The sequence below is a fragment of the Chelonoidis abingdonii genome, chromosome 10 (genome assembly GCF_003597395.2).
Source record: "Chelonoidis abingdonii isolate Lonesome George chromosome 10, CheloAbing_2.0, whole genome shotgun sequence".
Taxonomy (NCBI): domain Eukaryota; kingdom Metazoa; phylum Chordata; order Testudines; family Testudinidae; genus Chelonoidis; species Chelonoidis abingdonii.
Window position 1 is genome coordinate 23,782,493 of NC_133778.1, and position 17,755 is coordinate 23,800,247.

Below are 17,755 nucleotides of genomic sequence, written 5' to 3' on the forward strand. Positions count from 1 at the left end.
ATCATGTTGAAAAAATTGCTGGCTTTTTGATGTCTAGTGCTCCAGAGTCTTGTGTTTTGGGTTCTGTGAAGAATGTGACAATGCTTCAGTTTTTGCTGCTGGCTGAGTTGATGAGTTCATTATAGCTGGGCTTAAACCCTGACCTTCTCACTGTGATAGAATGAATTAAACAGGCCTGGGACATTGCGATTCTGAACAAATTTGCTCAGCTGTACTGTGACAAGGTATACAAATTTGCTTACATATAGTGTCCTGTTGCAAATTATTTTAACAAAACAAAAACCCTCTATGTAAATTTGGAATGCTTACTTAAGGGAAACCAAGGGAAAAGCTGATGTTTCTTCTTTTCTTCGTTTTCTTCCTATTTATTTCTTCTTTTAACTCCCTCTGTCTCATTTTTCTTTTCTACCTGCTTAAGTGTTTTGTTGCCGCTGCACGTTACTGTTTTGAAAAACTATTTGAAGAACTTTTTGCCATATATCATCTTATTCCTGAAGCTTTGTATAATTTTACAGCAATAAAAATGAAGAACTAGGGATAAGGCTGAGAGGTTGTGTCATTCTTTGAGGGCTTCACTGGTCTCTGAAGCTTGTTCAGTTGGATATAGGGAAGTTGACTGGTCTGTTGGGGGTAAAAATTTTCAGAACTCGTTGGGGATGGCTGTAATACTCAGAAATGGCAAAGCTATATTTGCAGGAGTAGGAGGAAACTTACTTTGGGAGGTTGATTTTTTAAAAAAAAAGAAATGGCATAGGTTTGAAGCTACTCAGACATTTGAAGTATGAGTTAGGCCCCAGGAAGTTGGATTAATGGGCGCAAGCAAGTGAATCAGTTGTAGGTAAGGCTGTGACTCTGTCACTGAGGTTGCAGAAGTCACGGATTCTGTGACTTTACGCAACCTCTGTGACTTTTGCAGCTGCAATGGCCAGTGCGACTGATCCCAGGGCTGCCAGAGCAGCTGGCCCTAGGTACCCTGCAGCCAGCTGCACCGGGCACTGCTCAAGTGGTCCCAGGATGGCTGGCCCTGAGGAGCGCCTGAGTAGCAGTCCCTGGGGCCAGCTGCTTCAACCACTGCTCGAGCAGCCCGGGGCAACTGGCCCTGGGAAGTGTCCCAGGGAGCACCCGAGCAGCTGTCCCCAGGGGCTTGGAGCCAGTGCAGAGGCTAGCCAGTGCAGGGGCTAGCCTTTGGCCCCTGCTCCCCCACAGCAGCGGTGTCCTGAGGCCCCCCCAGAGCACTGTCGCCCGGGGCGCCAGGAACTGCTAAGTTCTTCCTTCAAGTGCTTGCTCATATCTGTTTCAGTTAGGTGTGCACGCGCGCGCTGCATGCACATATGTCGGAAACTTTTTCCCTTGCAGCTACCTGTCGGATTGGCTGTGGAGTCCCCTGGACTGGCACCGATATGGTGCTCTATATCTGACCCCACCAGACCGACCCCCTTTCAGTTCCTTTTTACCGCCTGTGATGGTTGTTGGAACAGTGGTCTCTTGTTATCAAGTGCTCCACTACTCCCTAGCTATCTCTTATCTCTGTATAATTCTGTCCACTTCTATTCCACCCCGCCCTCCCACCCTCCTTGCCGTCCCTTTTCAGGGACCCCTCTCTTATTCAAGAGGTGCAGGCACTCCTCGCCCTAGAAGCGGTGGAGGAGGTGCCTCGGGAGCTCAGGTGCAAGGGTTTCTACTCACTTTACTTCCTCATCCCCAAGGCAAAAGGAGGCCTAAGCCCCATTCTGGACCTCAGAGAGCTCAACAAACATATTGTCAACTTGAAATGAGACTTGACTTGCATGGTCTCCTTGGCTACAATCATTCCCTCATTGGATCTGGGAGACTGCTATGCTGTCCTCGATGTGAAAGACGCTTACTTTCACATTTCAATCACCTCATCCCACAGACGTTTTCTCGGTTTCGTGGTGAACAAGACGCACTATCAGTTCACAGCCCTCCCGTTTGGCCTGTACACAGCCCCTTACATCTTCACCAAATGTATGGTAGTCATGGCAGCTTTCCTTTGCTGATATCACATACATGTCTACCCGTACCTAGACGACTGGCTCATACGGGGCCGGTCTCATCAGCAAGTTCAGTCTCAGGTGCAGATGTTCACAGATGTGCTTGGGCATCATGCTGAATGTCTGTTCTCACCCCAACCCAAACAACAGAGTTTATTGGGGCAGTCCTGGATGCAAACCAAGCGAGAGCGTTCCTCCCAAAGGACGTCTGACCCTTGCGAACATAATCACCAACCTTTGCAGGTTCCCCACTACCACAGCGAGACAGTGTCTCAAGTTGCTGGGTTACATGGCATCCTGCACATACATGGTGCAGCACGCCAGACTGAGGCTCAGGCCCCTACAGACGTGGTTCATGTCCGTGTATCCTGGAAATGGTGCTCACAACCTCAAACCATACTCTCGATTCCCTGCGTTGGTGGCTGGATCCCCACATGGTGGGCACTGGGGTTCCGTTTCTCCCTCCTCAGCCCACTCTGACTCTGGTAATGGACGCATCTGCATTGGGATGGGGGGCACACCTCGGAAGCCTGACAACACAGTTTATGGCAGGTAGAAGAACTAACCCTGCATATCAATATCAAGGAACTCAAGATGATCCGCCTCGCATGCCAATCATTCCTGTCCTGCCTACAGGGCTATTGTGTAGCAGTATTGATGGACAACACCACAGCCATGTTTTAGCTCAACAAACAAGGCAGAGCCTGGTCATCTCCCCTTTGCCAGGAAGCCCTTCTGCTGTAGGAATTCTGTTTAGCCCACTCCGTCCTCCTTCAAGCTTCATACCTGCCGCGTGTCCAAAACGTACTGGCAGACAGCTTGAGCAGACGTTTCCTTACGCACGTATGGTCGATTCATCCAGACATCATCCACTCGGTTTTCCGCAGCTGGGGGTTTCCCCGAATTGATCTGTTTGCTTTGTGGACCAACAGGAAATGTCCAGCCTTCTGCTCCTTCCAGCGTCACAGTCCAGGCTCGATCGTGGATGCCTTCCTGATCCTATGGTCCAGCCAATGGCTTAACGCCTTCCTGCCATTTCCTCTGGTCCACAAGGTACTCCTCAAGGTCTGCAGGGACAAGGCGGACATCATACTGGTGGCCCCAGCTTGGCCTTGCCAGTGTTGGTACCCCACTCTCTTGGATCTGTCGATCTGGGTTCCCCTTTTGAGTCACTGGCTTCCTGCTCACTCCTCTACCTCTCCTGGAAGGTCGCCTTCCTAGTGGCCATTACCTCAGCACGACAGGGTTCTGAGGTGCGGGCTCTCATGTGTGAACCACCTTATACCATTTTCCATAAGGATAAATTCAGCTGAGGCCTCATCCAGCTTTCCTACCAAAAGTTGTATCCTGTTTCCATGTCAGCCAGGACATTTTCCTGCCAGTTTTCTACCCAAAACCACGTGCCAACCTTCGAGAACAGCAGCTGCATTCACTGGATGTCAGAAAAGTGCTCGCCTTCTACATAGACTGGACAAAGCCATTCTGCAAGATAACCCAGTTGTTCGTCTCCATCGCAGAATGAATGAAAGGTGCACCGGTTTCCTCCTAGCTAATATCTTCATGGATCACGGCATGTGTCTGCACTTGTTATAACCTGGCAAATGTCCTCCGCCTGTTGTTATGGCTCATTCCACAAGGGATTAGGCCTTGTCAGCAGCCTTCCTGGCACACATACCCCTCCAGGAAATATGCCGGGCTGCCACATGGGCATTGGTGCACACCTTCACGTCGCACTACACCATCGTTCACCAATCTCGTGATGATGCAGCCTTCGGCAGGGTGATTCTTCAGGCTGCAATACTTTGACCCTGACCCCATCTCCAAGGTAAGGCTTAGGAGTCACCTAACTGGAATTGATATGAGCAAGCACTCGAAGAAATAACGGTTACTCACCTTTTCTGTAATTGTTGTTCTTCGAGATGTGTTGCTCATATCCTTTCCATTCCTCCACACCTTCCCCTGGCGGAGTAGCCAGCAAGCAGGAACTGAAGGGGGTCTGGCCGGCAGGGTCATATATAAAGCACCCTATCGGCACCATTCCAGGGGGCTCCGCAACCAGCCCGACGGGTAGCTACTAGGGAAAAAGTTTCCGATATCTGTGCACGCGACGCGTGTGTATAACTAACTGGAATAGAAATGAGCAACACATCTTGAACAACAGTTACAGAAAAGGTGAGTAACTGTTTTTTTAGTCATGGGTATTCATATAGCAAAAGTCATGGACAGGTCACCGGCCGTGAGTTTTTGTTTATTACCCATGACTTGTCCATGGCTTTTACTAAAAATGCCTGTGATTAAATCTTAGCCTTAGTTATAGGTGCATGAAAAATTAACTCGTTACATGGGTCTGCAATTTATCACATAGATATCACCTTATGGTCCATGCATGTGTCTGTCTCTGTATTATATTGTATAAATATAGCTAAAGCTTTTTGGTTTTATGTATATGTAGTTTTAACTTTTTATATAGTTTGGGCAGTTGCAATTTGCATATAGCAGTAATTGGATATAGATGAATAGAGTATTTTTATTAGCTCCAGTTACTGAATTTAAACTAGAAACCGTATTATCCTCTGCCTTTTTGGAGCTCTGACTTTTACTATAAATAACTGTGTTGCTTGCTTAATTCTTGTAAATCACATAAAATGCTAAGTAGATTATTAACAAGTTGTCTGATATTTTTAGATAACTGAGGATCCAAAGATGAGAATGTTAGTATTGAATCATCACTTTGTGAGGCACCCAGCAAAGTTCTTTGAGGAAGATCCTGAAACACTTACTGAACTTAAAGGTATGCAACTCCAATTCCTTTGACCAGGATCCAGGGACACATTTTGTCTAAGAGTTAATTTTTTCACTACCAAATTGCTGAAGCACACACTCTTTCTTTAGGCACCACTCAAACACCATTTGGAATGCATGGTGACAAACTATAGTCTTGATTCTTGTTTCTAGCTGAAGTAGGCTTGGTTGAGGACCATAGTGGGGCAAACACATGCCACTTTTGTATTCCCTAGTTTCTGGGGAGTAGCCAGGAAACAAAAATTGTTCCAGTTTAGGCCTGGCGGACTGATCTCCAGCAATCACAGGAGTAGCTGGAGCTCAGATGTACTGACTATAGTCTTTCCCAGGTCCATCCCCTATCCTGATGGGGGTTGGTATGTATGTATTGTAAAGCCATTATGCTAATTCTGGCTGCTTAGGGAATTCTTAGTGCCCAGATATGCAGATTCAATGGCTCCTTTCCCTTGACAGAGCTGGGCAAAGAGACCCATGCTATAATAAAGAATTGGCTCCTCTCTTGGGTTGGGACATCTGCAGAATTCCTTATTTGGCATTTTCTGGCTGCTAGGAAGTTAACAAGGCTGTAGAGCCCAGGAGTAACTACCAATTTTAATTTTTAATTTAATTTTGTTGAAATAGGCTAGGGGGAGGTGAATATCATCTTTGCATTTCTTTAGTTTTCATTAATCATTTAGTCAGATATTCTCCCCCCCACTCACCCTTCCAGTTCAATAGCAATTTGGAGTATATTTATGTGCAATTTTTTTCAATTGCATTTTCCTTTCTCCTCCCTCACTCTGACACTTGGCTAAATTTATCCATGTTGTAATGCTAGTAAGTTCAAAGGAGTTACAATAAGGGTGAATTTGAGCGTGTTTTGTGTGTCTAATAAATCTGTTTCTATTACTCGTCCCCCTTCATTCATATTTCTTTCTGCTCATACTTTCTTCTTGTAGCGTGTCTTCTGCTCCTAATTATGCTGCCTGAATTTGGGCTTTTTATGTTCCTTTCCTGTGAGACTGAAAGTGTGGTAGGGGCAAAGAAAGTATGCTGTGCTGTTATATTTTCAACACTCTTGTCTGTATTCAGCTCCCATGCTGACATAGATGCCCACCAGATGCTAATGCTATTTTTCTTTGAGACCTTTTATTTTAGTAGCAGCACTTATTAATACATTTTGCAAGTAATAATAGCATCCCTTTGTTTGGGATGCTGTACAGATAGTTGATTTTAACCATTGTATGCAATTCTGAGTAGCAGTTGTGAGTATTGGATTACATATTTTAATGTTCCTATGTCCTAACTTCTGGAGATGTGAACAAGAAGTTGATTAAAATATGCTTGATATTTTTGTGAAGGTCTGCTGAAGATTATATTATACATTACAGGCAATTCCTGCAGTAACATACAACTAGAATTAAGGTTTTTTATCACACACAAGTGAGCAAATTAAAGTATATAATTTACTTCTAGGAACTTTGATTTGGATGAAAATCAAATCCTCAAAATGGACCTATACAGTTTACAATGTAAGTAGCATTAATTTCTTTTTCTAATTTCAATTTTGTTATTTCTGTGTTTTCTCTAATAAGCAATATTTTTTCTTTTAAGGAATCTGATGGAAAATATTTCATGTTTCCTCTTTCAAACCACAGAAATACCTACAGTCATGTCCACTGTCAAAACAGTATGTTGGTGAGAAAATACTTGCTTTCTGTATTTTTGTAAATATATCTGTTGTTACCTGATTTTAAATTTATGAAATGAATTGTTGTTTCCATTTAAAAAGCTCTATTAAGATAACTTCTCCAGTACAGTAATTATTGAACAGAGCCAGCTTTTTTACTGTAATCCCACCTATTATTTATTTAGGGGTGCATGCGTTTTGGTATTTGTTATTTCTGGTGTGTTCATTATCATAGTATCTGAGTACTGCATATAAATACTAAGGCCTTGTCTATATTAACAATTAGACCGCAACAAGTTGAGGTGTGAATCCACCCCACACTATCCTGCTGAGGTCTTTGTGTATGTACCCTGCTGACGCATTAAGAATTTGTTAGGATACTTTAAGATTTTAACAAACTGTTAACACTTGTCAGCAGATGAACAGTTAGACCGTGGCAGGCTAGTGTTGGGTGGATTCATACGTCAGCTTGCTGTGGTCTAATTATTCATGTAGACAAGCCCTAAAACTGACTTAGAGTTGCCTATAATAGATTTTGCAGTTCACCACTCCAAACTTCAGCAGCCGAGCAACTGTTTCTCAACCCCATTCTCTGTTGTCATAACTTGACATGCAGATCGTGGTATGAAAATGATCAGCCTTTAGCACAGTTCTGTCTCCTCCATTAGTCCATTGCACATTCCAGTGATTCCTGGACCCTTTGTCTTTGGTTCCCTTCTGTCTAGTCCAGTGGTCCCCAACCTTTTTGTGGCCAGTAGCACATTCAAATTTTCAGAAGAGTGTGGCGGGCACCAGTAATTACTCACATAGTGCAGGGCTGGCTCCAGGCACCAGTGGAACAAGCACATGCCTGGGGCAGCACATGCTACGGGGCAGCATTCTGTCCATTCTGCAGAATCAGAGCATTTTTTTGTTTTGTTTTGTATTGGGTTTTTTTGGCAGCAGTTTTGGACAGTGCAGAGAGAAGCTGGAGAGAAGCCAGGAGGACAGAAAACACTGGCGTCCGCAGCCTGCAGCCCAGAGTACTCTATTGTCAGCAGGTGCACGGCCCTGGCTTTTCTCCCCTGCTGGGCAATAGGTGGGCCCCGCGCTTGTCAGGGACAGAGAACGCCAGCACCCTCCGCCCGCAGCCCCGGAGTTCTCTGTTCCCGGCAGATGCGGGGCTGTGGCTTCTCGAAGAACTTAAGCCACGGCCCTGCAGCGAGGAGGCGCCTGCAGCCGAGGAGTTCTCTATCCCCGGCAGGTGCGGGGCTGCAGCTTCTCTCCAACTTAAGCCACGGCCCTGCTTCTGCAAGGGACCAAGGACACCGGTGCCTGCAGTCTGCAGCCCCGGAGAAGCCGGAGAGAAGCTGCAGTCCCGCGCCTGCCAGGGACCGAGAATACCAGTGCCTGTAGCCCCGGAGTTCTGTCCCCAGCAGGCACAAGGCCACGGCTTCTCTCCCCTGCTGGGCACTAGGCGGGTGCACATAAATGTCCCGGTGGGTGCCATGGCCCCTGCAGGCACCGCGTTGGGGACCACTGCTCTAGTCTCTGTTGCTGTTAACTGCACTGTCCTTAAGAACTGGTGCAGCTGTTTCAATGGTTTGTGAATGGGGAGTAGGTCTTTAGTGTAGCAAGGCCTCATCTTATGCCCTCATTCAGGAAAGCATGTGCTTAAGTGACCTTCCTGAATAGGGAGGCTATCCTAAAATGGGGTTCTAGTAAGGGCCTTACCCAGAACAATATAAATGAACCGGGAGCTAGTAGAGGATATGGAGCACCACCAGTTGATGTGTTCTCAGCCGTTTTCCTGTTGAGTAGATAAGCCGCTGTGTGCTATACAATTGGAGTTTGTGTTTCTTCCACTTTCAGCCTGAAACATGATGATTTGCAGTAGTTTAACCTCAAGGCAAACACATGGATCACTTTGACTCACCTCCTCATTTGAAAAGGAGTATAGTTTCTTAACTGGAGGTGGAAGAATTGATTTCTCACCACTGTTACTACATAGGTATTCGAGATTAGTGAAGAGTCCACTAAGACTCCAAGATTTCGTATGACCTTGATGAATGGAGGGTAAATGCCTTTAGTGAAAGGAGAGGTCAGTGTCTTGGTTAGCTCCTATAATTGTTCCCCCTTCCCGCCAGCATCACTTCAGACTTACCTGAGTTCATGCAGGGGTCTAATGAATCCCTGCCTGGCTTCCTGCTAGCTCAGTTAGTGGGCTTCCAGGGTCAATGGCTCTGGGGCAGCCCAGACATAAAAACTACCCCATGGTGGGGACCCAAGGGCTTCTAAGTGCCCTGCTGTAGAGCTAGGAGCCTGGAAGCCCTTGGAGACCTAGGTATAGCTGGAGCCTGCTCCCTGCTGCAGAGCTAGGAACCTGGAAGCTGTGGAAACACTGGGAGACCCAGCTTGAGGTGTGGTTCTCAAGGCTTCTAGCCCATGGAACCAGGCACCAAAAGTCTTTGGCTCCCATGCCTAGAGACTCCTGGCTCAGCCATGGTCCCCAGGGCTTCTAAGCTTCCAGCCCATCTGGGTGCCTTCTGCCTGGGAGCTGCAGCTGAGCCAGAGGCCTCAAAATTTGGGCTCCCAGGTTTAATTTCATTTCAAAAAATTTTAAACAAAATGTTTTGATTATATCAATAAGATTTTTTTTCAGATGTTCCATTCTGTGGGAAATGTTGGAAATTCTACCTTCTGTTCCAAAACGGAACACCATCCCCCCTCTCCTCCCACCTGCCCCCCAATATTGACATTTTCTGTAAAATAGAAATTCTGGCTTTTGATCAGCTTTAATCATTAGCAATGTTGTGTCTGATTCTTGCACCAGAATAGAATTTGCTTTATAAGATGTAAAATAACTGAAGTTCTTTAAATCAGACACAACATTGCTTGGTAAGAATATAAATTTTACTTGGGCTGCTTGGGTATTTTAAAAAAGGGTTAATTTCTAACTAAACTGAATTTTTCATCTCATTTATAAGCCATACTAATTGCTTACAGGATTTTGACAAAAACAATTGCTGATTACAAACAATAAACATTTTTGGCAGTATAACTACAGTACATCTTCAGTAGTTGTTTTTCATAAGTCTTTAAACTAGAATTGTTGATTGCACAAGTATATAAATAATACTTTAGTTTTGTACAGTCTTTATCATCATCATCTTATCTGAGGATCTATTGTTTTCCAAATACTTTACTTTGCAATTTGCTTGTAAGGTTGGCATGGAATATAGAGGGAACACCTTTGCCACCACTGCAGTCGATTAATAATAATAATACAGTAACTTTATACAACAGTTTGGGACAAGAGATGAAGATCACCACCACATTATGTTTGAGGGATTTAGGCAGGCACAATATAACTACCCAGACACTGGAATTACCACCCAGTCTTTTTAGAAGAGTTCTTTGAGACTTCTGAACACTTCAATTTTGTTTTTCATAAGAAATAATAAGTGCAATATCTTCTGTTCATTTTCATGGTTAGCAAAAACAACAAAGGGAAATTATTAAACATATTTCTTGTCTAGCCAAAGATTCTCATTATTCTACTTCATCGCATAATTCTGAGTTTGTGGTATCCAGCTTCTTGGCAGCAGACATGATGTCATTAACACTCTACAGGATCAAGAAAAAGAGATGGTGAATCTTAACTGATTTCAAATAAATAGCTAAGGAAACAAGAGATGAATCATACTTCATAAGTACCTGCATTTTTGTGTGTTGATTGAGTGTGTAAAGTCCCTCTTTGGAGCACTTGGTGGTTTTAATGAGGGCCTCTGTAGAAATGTGTGATAGATAAGGATAGGGAAATGAAGACTGAAGTCTTGTCTTTTTAATAGACTTTGATGTATGTAAGTATTGAAGGAGGTTTAGAACAGTGGGTGATGTCTGATGAGGTGTCACAGGTAGGCAGGTATACATTAAGAGTGGATCATCAACACTAACTCTACATTTTTTTTTGAAGTGAAGCTTATATATAAACTCACACTTAAATTTTAAAGTAGTAACGCACATTTTCACATGGTATTGATTTAACAGGATACAAGTAGCTGGATTTATGGCTGTTTAAACAGTAGTTCATCTATGTGGTGAGTATAAAGGTTTCTTGTAATTTATTTAACTAGTTACTGTAAGATCAATTTTGGGCATTCAGTCTTGTAACACAGAGCAATTTAAAAGGAAGAACTATAGGGATTTAAGAAGGATTACTGTTAAAAGTCATTGTTATCTGGTATAATGTACAATCAGCTTTCTTAATATTTAAATAAATTCAAAGCAGTAATAAGTGACCTAGTATTTAAAGAAAAAAGATAACTCTCTTTACTTTTATGTAACTTATTTTGTCTCTGACTTGTATGTAATATCACTTTAAAAAGTCCTCTGTCATGGAACTGTATCCGTTGTATGCAAAGGATGGACTGGATGGTCATCATCTTCCGTAACTACTACTATGAATTTATTGTCACTTGAGGACATTTAGGAATGGATGTGCTTGTTTTAGCAACTTTATTTTAGCAAATCAGGTTGTTAGGTTTAATTGATACATTTTGGAATTTGTAACGAATTAATGCAAATTGAAACGATTTTTAGGGCCAGATTCACTAGCCTTTTAAAATCTGCTTTATTGCACTCCAACTGCTCAGAGCTGTGTTAAAGCAAATTTAATCTACTGCTTGGGTTAGGGGAGTCCCCATTTGGCATGAGGTCAGTGTAGTGGTCCTATGCCTCTGTATTCTGTCCCAGAAGTAAGGGAGCATGGCCAGGGTGCTTGTCTGACCACCTGGTACCCAAGTGTTATAATTGCCCTGCATTGAATTAGGAACCACTAAGGTGTCTTTATAACCCCTTTGCACACCCTCCAGATCTGCATCAAGCTCTGCCATTACAGGGAGTTGGGGCCATTCAGTCTAATTAAATATAGTGTCTTTTTTTAATTGTGAGTTAAGTCCATTTAGTCAAACAGCACCATTTAAAGGGATCTGGAACAGTTTCAAATGTGGTTGTGGATTCTCAGTCACTGACTATTTTAAAATCAAAATTGGATGGTCTTCTAAAGGATTTTCTCTAGGAATTAGTTTAGTAAAGTTTCATGGCCTGTGTTATACAAGAGGTCATACTAGATGATCACAGTGGTGCCTTCTGGCCTTGGAATCTATTAATCTTGTTCTTAAAGTGCATCTCTTGAGAAGTGTCTGGGGTTTTGTTTAAAATATGTATAGCTGACCTAAAGTAAATTCATTAACAGATAATCATTAATCCAATTCTCGCTTTGAACTGCCACCTGAAAGGTTTGCACCAATAGGCAAAGCTGGTTGCACATGATACACTTTTATGAGTTCCCTTAAGCTGTGAGAACAGTGGATGCTTTTCCTTATTGTGCATTACTTCAGTACAAATGCAGATATCAGTTCATTAAGTGTTTTCATTATGCTTCAAAAAGTTGAGGCTAATAGCACCCAGATCTTGTGAATGCAGCGATATTGATACCTAAACAGCTCTGGCTGAAATCAGATTTGCAAGATCTCTGCTATTTGAGTTGTAAATTACTTTAGATTGCTAAATTATAATGTGTGGTATATGGACAATCGTTCAGTTAACTATAGTTAAGGCTATGTTTTAGTCATTGGTACTTTTAGTAAAAGTTATGGACAGGTCACGGTAGCAAACAAAAATTCATGGCCCGTGACTTGTCCATGACTTTTACTATATATCCCTGACTAAAACTTGGGGAGGGACCCCTTGGGAGGGCGGCCCTGGGGGTGCCACAGGTGCTGGGGAGGGGTGTGTGGCCGGGGGGGGAGGGCTGCTGAGGAGAGGGGTACCACAGGTGCTGGGGCGGGGGGTGTTGGTGGGGCTAGGGAATACTCCCTACAAAACTCCTGGAAATTGGTGACCCTAGTTCCTTGTGCTACCTCCGCTCTGCCTCAAGCCTTAGTTCTGCAGCTCCCATTGGCTAGGAACTGCGGTCAATGGGAGCTGCAGAGGCGGTGCCTGTGGGCGGAGGCAGCATGCGGAGCTAGGAGCTGAGGGAGGGGAGTTGCTGTTGCCCTTCTGGGGAGTGCCTCCCACCCCGAGGTACGCGCCACCCATCTGCCCAACCCCGAGGACCACCACACCCACACTCCTGCTGCTGAGAGGTGAGATGGGGAGCTGAGACTGCCTCAGCAGTGGCCAGTGAACCTGGCTCGGGGTGTCCGAGCTGCTCAGCCAGGTCCAGTGACAAAATCTGTGACCTCCATGACAAACACGGAGCCTTAACTATAGTAGACTTAGATCTGTGTCCTGTTTTTAACCTTGTGCATTTCTATAGGGGCAGAGAGAGGCTGGTGCATTACACTGTTACTGGCTAGCTTCTTTCATAATGAATATGTGCATTTTGTATAGTTGCACTTTAAAGTATTTTAACTTTTACAGCCTGGAAGGTTTTGATTTATCCTGGAAAGCTGAGTTACTGCCAACTGTTAAGGTAAATTGTACTATACGTTATTTTGTTGCAACAAACTGGGGTAAGCATTTATCTGAAGACGTTTTGTGTGGGTTTGTGAATAATTTAATACATTCACATATTGTCTATAATTGATTTCTAAGCCAGGTTTCCTTTTGGGATATATGCTACTGGGGGAGTGGGAAACATCTTAATTAAAAAATCAGCTTCTTCCCCATTTTTGAGGGAAGTGATATTTATTCCATATCAACGACTTGGTTGTCAGGAGTCCAGCAAGAAAGCTGAAGTTTTCAAAAGGCTAATTCATTGTTAAGCCTATAGAAAACTTAAAAGAACATTGTAGTTTACTAAAACTACACCAATAAATTGTGTTTTAAAAAGCATCTTGGGTTTCTAATCAAAGGAAACAAATAGACTCTAAATTGTGTTTGAGTTGTTCTAGAATGCAACTTGACTTTTCTGTTGTTATTGGCAAAGTCAGTACCTTCTTCTGTCATTCTGCTCTTGGGAGATTTCCCTTCACTCCCTTTCTTATAGCAGAAGGCTTAGCATGTATTTTACATCTTGTAGACTTTAAAGTTCTCCTCTATTGGCAGACATTTTCTTTCACTTCTAAAGTTGATAGCAGTTTGTAGCCACATAAATAAAGACAGCAACAGGGTTCAAACAGACTGAATATTGTGTGATATGCGATTGTTAATGAAACTTCAATGATACACATTCATCATAGCAGGAGAATATTTAAGTTAATAATCCGTGGGGAGCGACAGTGCATAAACAGTAGTAGTTATAGTAATCCATTTCTCAACTGCTGTCCAAATATAAGCAATTTAAGGGTGTATCTCATCATAATTTCTTCAGCACCTACTGTATCTGAAATCTGTAACTGGAAATTCATAATAAAATGTTTTACCTGTAGCTTTTTAATGGGAGCAGGATTGGACCATCTCTAAAGAGTTGTGTACAGTATTTCAACATTTATATTAAACTTCAGTAGAGTAAGTGATGTGGCGCACAGTGCAGTTCACTATAGTACACAGCACTCTTTTAATGCAGGACACTTGCATATGAACTGTGTTTTTTTTCCCCTTAATTGTAATTGCTATTATTTGTGAAGCTTACAATGATTGTAAGTGTTCACATTTAGGTGTGAGTTTCTGTGATGTACCTTCAAGAGGCACAGCACAGAATCCAGTGCCGACAGTGTGTGGGGTGTGATGCTAGCTTTAAGTCTCCTTTTGAGCACTCCCAATCATCTGTAGGGGCTGGAGCAGGCCCTGGCATAATTGAGACAGCCCTGGGAACCTTTCTCTGTGTCAGCAGCCTCCTGAGGCAGCCCCATGGCCTGCATTGCTTCTTGGAATCTCAGTAGCACTGTGGGCTCTGGCCCTGTCCTGGCATACCCCCTTAATACCAGGGCTTGCAAGTTTCTCCCATGGCCAGATATCAGGTTTTTAGGGCCGCTTACCCCACATAAAAGAGCTGAAGTAAGAGTGAGGCTCTCGCCTGAGGTTTTTAACTGAACCAAATTATACTTTTACTGTAAGTAATTTTTGTTTTCCTATTTTAGATTGTAACTCTGAAACTCCAGGAATATCCTTCTTTGTCCGATCTTGTAGTTTATGTACCAGCTATTAATGGCAATAAGGTAACAAAGATGAGACTTAAAAACACTTTATTCAGCATCCGTTAAAGACAACTGACTACTATATTTTGTCCTTATTGGTTGCAAGGAAAATGTATTAAATATGGAGAATTGCATTAAATATCTTTTACAAATTATAGTTCTGTCCTACAGTATGTGATTCAAAGGTAGAGTTTTCAACTAATTTAACATCTAGTCTACTGAAAGTAGCTATAATTCTAACATGAGTTACAGATTGTATATTTACTCACAAAAAAGTATACAGTAGTGATTTTCGAACTGCTGCTTACTTGTGGTTCTAGTCTCTTCCTTCTGTTTATCTGCTTATTTTTAAAGACAGCTCAATATACATTAATACTTTCCTAGTACTACGTTTTCATGTAAGCAGCTGCACTAGCTGTGACAAAGATGTTTTGTGATCGAGAATGTGATAGTAGGTGGTCAGTATAATCATGAATAAGAAGGGAGATTGTTTCATAGAGAGACCATCTTTCTGTTAACTTATAACTTTCAAGCTATAAACAGCTTGAAAACCACTTTTATAAAGGAAAGTGAGAAATACTGGTTTTAAGGTGAAGTGAGAGAATAGTTTTAAATGAACTAAATATATTTTTTAGATTGTGGACCAGATTCTCAGCTCAGCTCAGTCCATTTGTGCTGCTCCAGGGGCACAAAGCATAAAGCTGTTGTCATTGCTCCGCTAAATATTCTTCTTGTGTATGGGAATCCTTGAGGACAGGCTGCCATATACCACCCTCTTGTGCCCAGAGTAGGAGGCACTGACTTAGAGATACTAGCTCTCTGGTCATGCCGCAACACGTTGCAGCTGGGTAAAAATTGGAGCAAGTTACTCTAAAGCTGTTCTGACTTGTGCTAGTGGCTGAACCAACGGCTGGCCAGCCAGCCAGTGTAAATGAAGCATGGAAACATGACTTGCAGAAGCCTTTGAACGTTGTCGTCGTGTGAGAGTATGGTCAGACTCAATACTCTAGTTTTATGTTCATTTCAGATCTATGCAATAAAATAATATGTCTATGTTGCAGTTTACTTTGGACTGTGAATTCTTTAAAGAGGATTCCCGAATGGTACAACTTCCTGTAACACACCTTTTTTCTTTTGGTAGGTATAATGCACTGCTCTTGCAAAACTTGAAAACTGCATTTGTTGGCATATTTTGAGTAATAAATTTGGCCTTAAAATACTAAAAGATTGATCTTTGGAGTGAAATTCAAAGATAATTTCCCATTAAGCAAGCCTTATTTCACCCTCTTACTATTAGGGATTTCATAAATATTGTATATCGGATGTACATATAAAGTACCTCAACTTCCAAGAAAAACCTTAGATGAAGTGAACTTTTCAAGCAAATCAGTCTCTAGTCCTTTACTTTTCTAGATTTACTAATTGGAAATAATATAGGGTTGTCATTTCTACAGGGCTTTCTTCGAGCAAAATTGTATTAAATTCAACTGGTCTAATTTACAATGTACAGCTCCAACACTTTGGCCAGGTAAAAATACTGAATTAAACAACGTTGATATTAACTAACTAGTTCCTTTGGAAATACAAGTGAATAAATGCTTCTTGTTTTTGTTTTGTTTTGTTTTGTTTTGTTTAGATATACCAAGCTTTTAAAATCTATATTGAGAGCCACTGCCAGCCACACAAAGGTAAATTTAATGTTTTCCTGAAGTGCACATAAATGGTTGCAGTAAAATATATTTTGACAGCTTTTTTTCTGTTGTACATCTGCCTCCCAGCTCTCTCATGTTCCATACTGTAATGTGATTGCTAACAAGTTCTTTACTTTTTATATAATTTTTTTTGCTGTGAAAGTTGCCAGACTGAGCGCTCTGGAGACTGAAATCCTCTGTTCTGTCCAATGAACACACAAAATATGGGCAGTGTCTGTATAAGCTTCCCAACCCTGTCAGTGTGCTTCACCTCTCTTTCTAGAAGGACCATTCGTAAAGGTGAGGGAAGTAGTCTGGACTCCTTAACTATTCCATCCTTGGTGTCTCTGCAAAGAGAGGTGCCACTTATATTAGTGGGCTTCGGTTAGGTTGACACTATCTGTCAGGATCTGGACTATGAGTTCTAGAGTCCTTGTATGGTAAGGGCTTTCAATTGCTATTGACTGAAGTAAAATCTGAATTGTTGACTTAGGGATGAGATGCTCTGTGTCTTATTACTGCTTTCTTGTACCATTTAGACCCTTCAGTTTGGTGTAGAAGATTTTTATGGCTTTTAATAATGAACCCAAATCATCTTTGCATGGGTCTCAATCTGTTTACACACTTCTTTTAAACAAAAACTGAAAAAAATTCTGTTGTGAATATATGTTTCAAAATAAAAATCCATAATCTGTATCACTGTCTATGTGGGAGAGTGGTTCTAAATGAAAATAATTAGCAAGGATTTTCTAGGTTCCTGAAGGAACCATGCACCACGGAAGATCTTGCAAGGACTACAAAATGGGCCATATCATATGCCCAACACTGGAAAAATCTATGATTGTGGCAGAAGGACATGAAAAGAAGATCTGGGCACACTGGTGTGCCTGTTAAGCTTTCCTACTGTGCTTATTGGAGGATGGTTGACATATTTCACTCTCAACGGTGATAGACAGATAGATATAGATAGTTAGTTAGATATATCTCAGTCTCACACACACGGTATTCCAAACTTTATACTGTCAACCAAATTTGAACTCTCAATATATTATTATATGGCTTTCAATTTAGATTTCTTTCCATACAGATTGATATAGTCTATATTCTCCATTTATTCTTGTTTTACAAAGTGATTTTTAAAAGTGCAAATTGTAACAATTGTTGCAGATATTTGAAATGTAAGAATAATCCAATAGTCGTGTTATCAACTGCGTTGAACTGTGAATGAACTACAGAATTTTAATCTCATACAATAATGTTTCATAATTCATTTTTACTTCTGTTCCTTTCCAGGAAGAAAAACGAGTATTTACAGACTCCACATACCATGGTCACATGAAGACTCAATAACTGTCTCTAAGTAAGGAGTTGAGAGATTCTGTTTTTCCTTGTTATCTTTTAAAGTAGAGTTTACATCCCAGACATATTAGAAGAGTAAACTTTCTGGAATTAGATTTCAGTTTTAGACATTTGGGCTGCCTCTCTCTCCCTCTAAATACCAGAGAGAGTTCAGATTTG

General features: G+C 42.0%; 1 protein-coding gene across 2 annotated transcripts in view; it reads left to right on the forward strand.

Moving 5' to 3' along the window:
- PGAP1 (post-GPI attachment to proteins inositol deacylase 1) overlaps positions 1 to 17,755 on the forward strand; it is a 58,149-nt gene that overhangs the window by 21,698 nt on the left and 18,696 nt on the right. For both annotated transcript variants that reach the window (XM_032803604.2, XM_032803606.2), the window contains exons 8-17: positions 4,698 to 4,803; positions 6,270 to 6,325; positions 6,408 to 6,491; positions 10,513 to 10,562; positions 12,889 to 12,940; positions 14,490 to 14,567; positions 15,608 to 15,683; positions 16,001 to 16,074; positions 16,183 to 16,234; positions 17,531 to 17,597. In XM_032803604.2, coding sequence (XP_032659495.1) covers positions 4,698 to 4,803; positions 6,270 to 6,325; positions 6,408 to 6,491; positions 10,513 to 10,562; positions 12,889 to 12,940; positions 14,490 to 14,567; positions 15,608 to 15,683; positions 16,001 to 16,074; positions 16,183 to 16,234; positions 17,531 to 17,597 — 695 coding nt within the window. The remainder of the gene's footprint in view (positions 1 to 4,697; positions 4,804 to 6,269; positions 6,326 to 6,407; positions 6,492 to 10,512; positions 10,563 to 12,888; positions 12,941 to 14,489; positions 14,568 to 15,607; positions 15,684 to 16,000; positions 16,075 to 16,182; positions 16,235 to 17,530; positions 17,598 to 17,755) is intronic.